The sequence below is a fragment of the Etheostoma spectabile genome, unplaced genomic scaffold, assembly GCF_008692095.1.
Source record: "Etheostoma spectabile isolate EspeVRDwgs_2016 unplaced genomic scaffold, UIUC_Espe_1.0 scaffold403, whole genome shotgun sequence".
Lineage (NCBI taxonomy): Eukaryota > Metazoa > Chordata > Actinopteri > Perciformes > Percidae > Etheostoma > Etheostoma spectabile.
Window position 1 is genome coordinate 301,307 of NW_022605603.1, and position 2,491 is coordinate 303,797.

Below are 2,491 nucleotides of genomic sequence, written 5' to 3' on the forward strand. Positions count from 1 at the left end.
ACACACACACACACACACACTTACTACATTCCAACAGACATGTTCAGACATGTCGTGTCCATTCTTTCTTGTCGAACGATATTAACGGAGCTCCTTTGACACAGTAAATAATTTTATAACATATCTATTTTTTTTTGTATTTATCTACTGTTTCTACTCTGTAAAGCGACTCTGAGCATGGGAAAAGCTCTATACAAATTCTAATTAATTAATTATAATTATTAGTAAAGAAAATGTCGTTTGTCCTAGAACACAGGGTTTGGTTAAGATTGCATTACTTGATTAATAAGGCGATTAAAGTTACAAATGTTCTGGCAGTTGCTTGTGATTTTGATTTTCCAAGTGATTGGATGAATATTCAGATATGCTGTCGCTTTAATTGTAGCGAGGTACAGCGTAAAACCCCGTTGATTTTCTCCGTTAATATTACGATTATCAGCCATAATGTCTAAACCATCTGGGGTAGACTGACTGCTAAAGCTAGAATTCCATATGAAATCAGAAATGGTTTATTTGCAATCTTTTGCCCAAAAACTACACTTCCCATGATCCTAAGCGTAAAAGAGACATCTCTGATTGGTCCACATCGCTAACCCGCTAACAGCTAGAGCGAGCTGCTACCATTGAAGTCTCTGATTCTACGTGCTCCCTGTGTGGGTGTGTTGAGGGTTTACTGATGTATTACGGGTTTCTGCGGTACCTTAGTTTGGATGTTGACCTGGGCCGCCTTGGTCATCAGCAGGGCCGCCATGTCGGCGTGGCCCTCCTGGGAGGCCAGATGGAGCGGGGTGACGCCCTGCTTGGTCAGGATGTTGGTCTCGGCGTCGTACTGCAGCAGCACGGTGGCGATGTCCATCTGGTTCTTCTTAGCCGCGATGTGGAGCGGGGTGTAGCCGTTCTGATTCAGGAGGACAGGGGGGACACTGGTCACTGACATGGTGCTCTTTGGATGCTTTTATATAGACCTTAATGGTCCCCTAATCCTGTATCTGAAGTCTCTTTATATAGATCTTAGTGGTCCCTAATACTGTATCTGAAGTCTCTTTATATATACCTTAGTGGTCCCTAATACTGTATCTGAAGTCTCTTTTATATAGACCTTATGGTCCCCTAATACTGTATCTGAAGTCTCTGTTATATAGACCTTAGTGGTCCCTAATACGTATCTGAAGTCCTCTATAGACCTTAATGGGCCCTAATACTGTATCTGAAGTCTCCTTTTAATCATAGACCTAATGTCCCCAATACTGTATCTGAAGTCTCTTTATATAGACCTTAGTGGTCCCCTAATACTGTATCTGAAGTCTCTTTATATAGACCTTAGTGGTCCCAATACTGTATCTGAAGTCTCTTTTATATAGACCTTAGTGTCCCCTAATACTGTATCTGAAGTCTCTTTATATAGACCTTAGTGGTCCCTAATACTGTATCTGAAGTCTCTTTTTATAGACCTAGTGGTCCCTAAATACTGTATCTGAAGTCTCTTTATAGACTAGTGGTCCGTAATACTGTATCTGAAGTTCTTTTATATGACCTTAGTGGTCCCTAATACTGTATCTGAAGTCTCTTTATATAGACCTAGTGGTCCCTAATACTGTATCTGAAGTCTCTTTTATATAGACCTTAGTGGTCCCTAATACGGTAGATTACGTCTCTTTATATATGAATAGTGGGCCCTAATACTGGATCTGAAGTCTCTTTTATAAAGACCTTAGTGGTCCCTAATAAGATCTGAAGTCTCTTTTTTATAGACCTTAGTGGTCCCTAATACTGTATTGAAGTCCTTTATATAGACCTTAGTGGTCCCTAATGAGATCTGAAGTCTCTTTATATAGACCTTAGTGGTCCCTAATACTGTATCTGAAGTCTCTTTTATATAGACCTTAGTGGTCCCTAATACTGTATCTGAAGTGCTCTTTTATATAGACCTAGTGGTCCCTAATACTGTATCTGAAGTCTCTTTTTATAGACCTTAGTGGTCCCTAATAGTATTGAAGTTCTTTTATATAGACCTTAGTGGTCCCTAATACTGTATCGAAGTCTCTTTATATAGACCTTAGTGGTCCCTAATACTGGATCTGAAGTCTCTTTTATAAAGACCTAGTGGGTCCTAATACCGGTATCTGAAGTTCTTTTATATAGACCTTAGTGGTCCCCTAATAATGTATCTGAAGTCTCTTTATATAGACCTTAGTGGTCCTTATACTGTATCTGAAGTCTCTTTATATAGACCTAGTGGTCCCTATAGGTTCTGAAGTCTCTTTTATATAGACCTTAGTGGTCCCTAATACTGGATCTGAAGTATCTTTTACACAGGTCTTAGTGGTCCCCTAATACTGATACTAATAGGAATGGCTGACAAAGGTGAGGACGAGCCGTGGGACGTCCCGCGGAGTCAATGGACGACGCTCAGACAGCGAGACATGTCTCAAAAAAAAGAGTCTCGCAGCGGTGCCGGAGGGACAATTAAAGACGAGTTGCATCTGCATGG

At 40.5% G+C, this 2,491-nt stretch overlaps 1 protein-coding gene across 1 annotated transcript in view; it reads right to left on the reverse strand.

The window, feature by feature from the left end:
* Positions 1-2,491, reverse strand: part of LOC116686617 (ankyrin-2-like) — a 158,017-nt gene that overhangs the window by 62,955 nt on the left and 92,571 nt on the right. Inside the window, 1 exon segment of the mRNA XM_032511638.1 lies at positions 701-898. Coding sequence (XP_032367529.1) covers positions 701-898 — 198 coding nt within the window.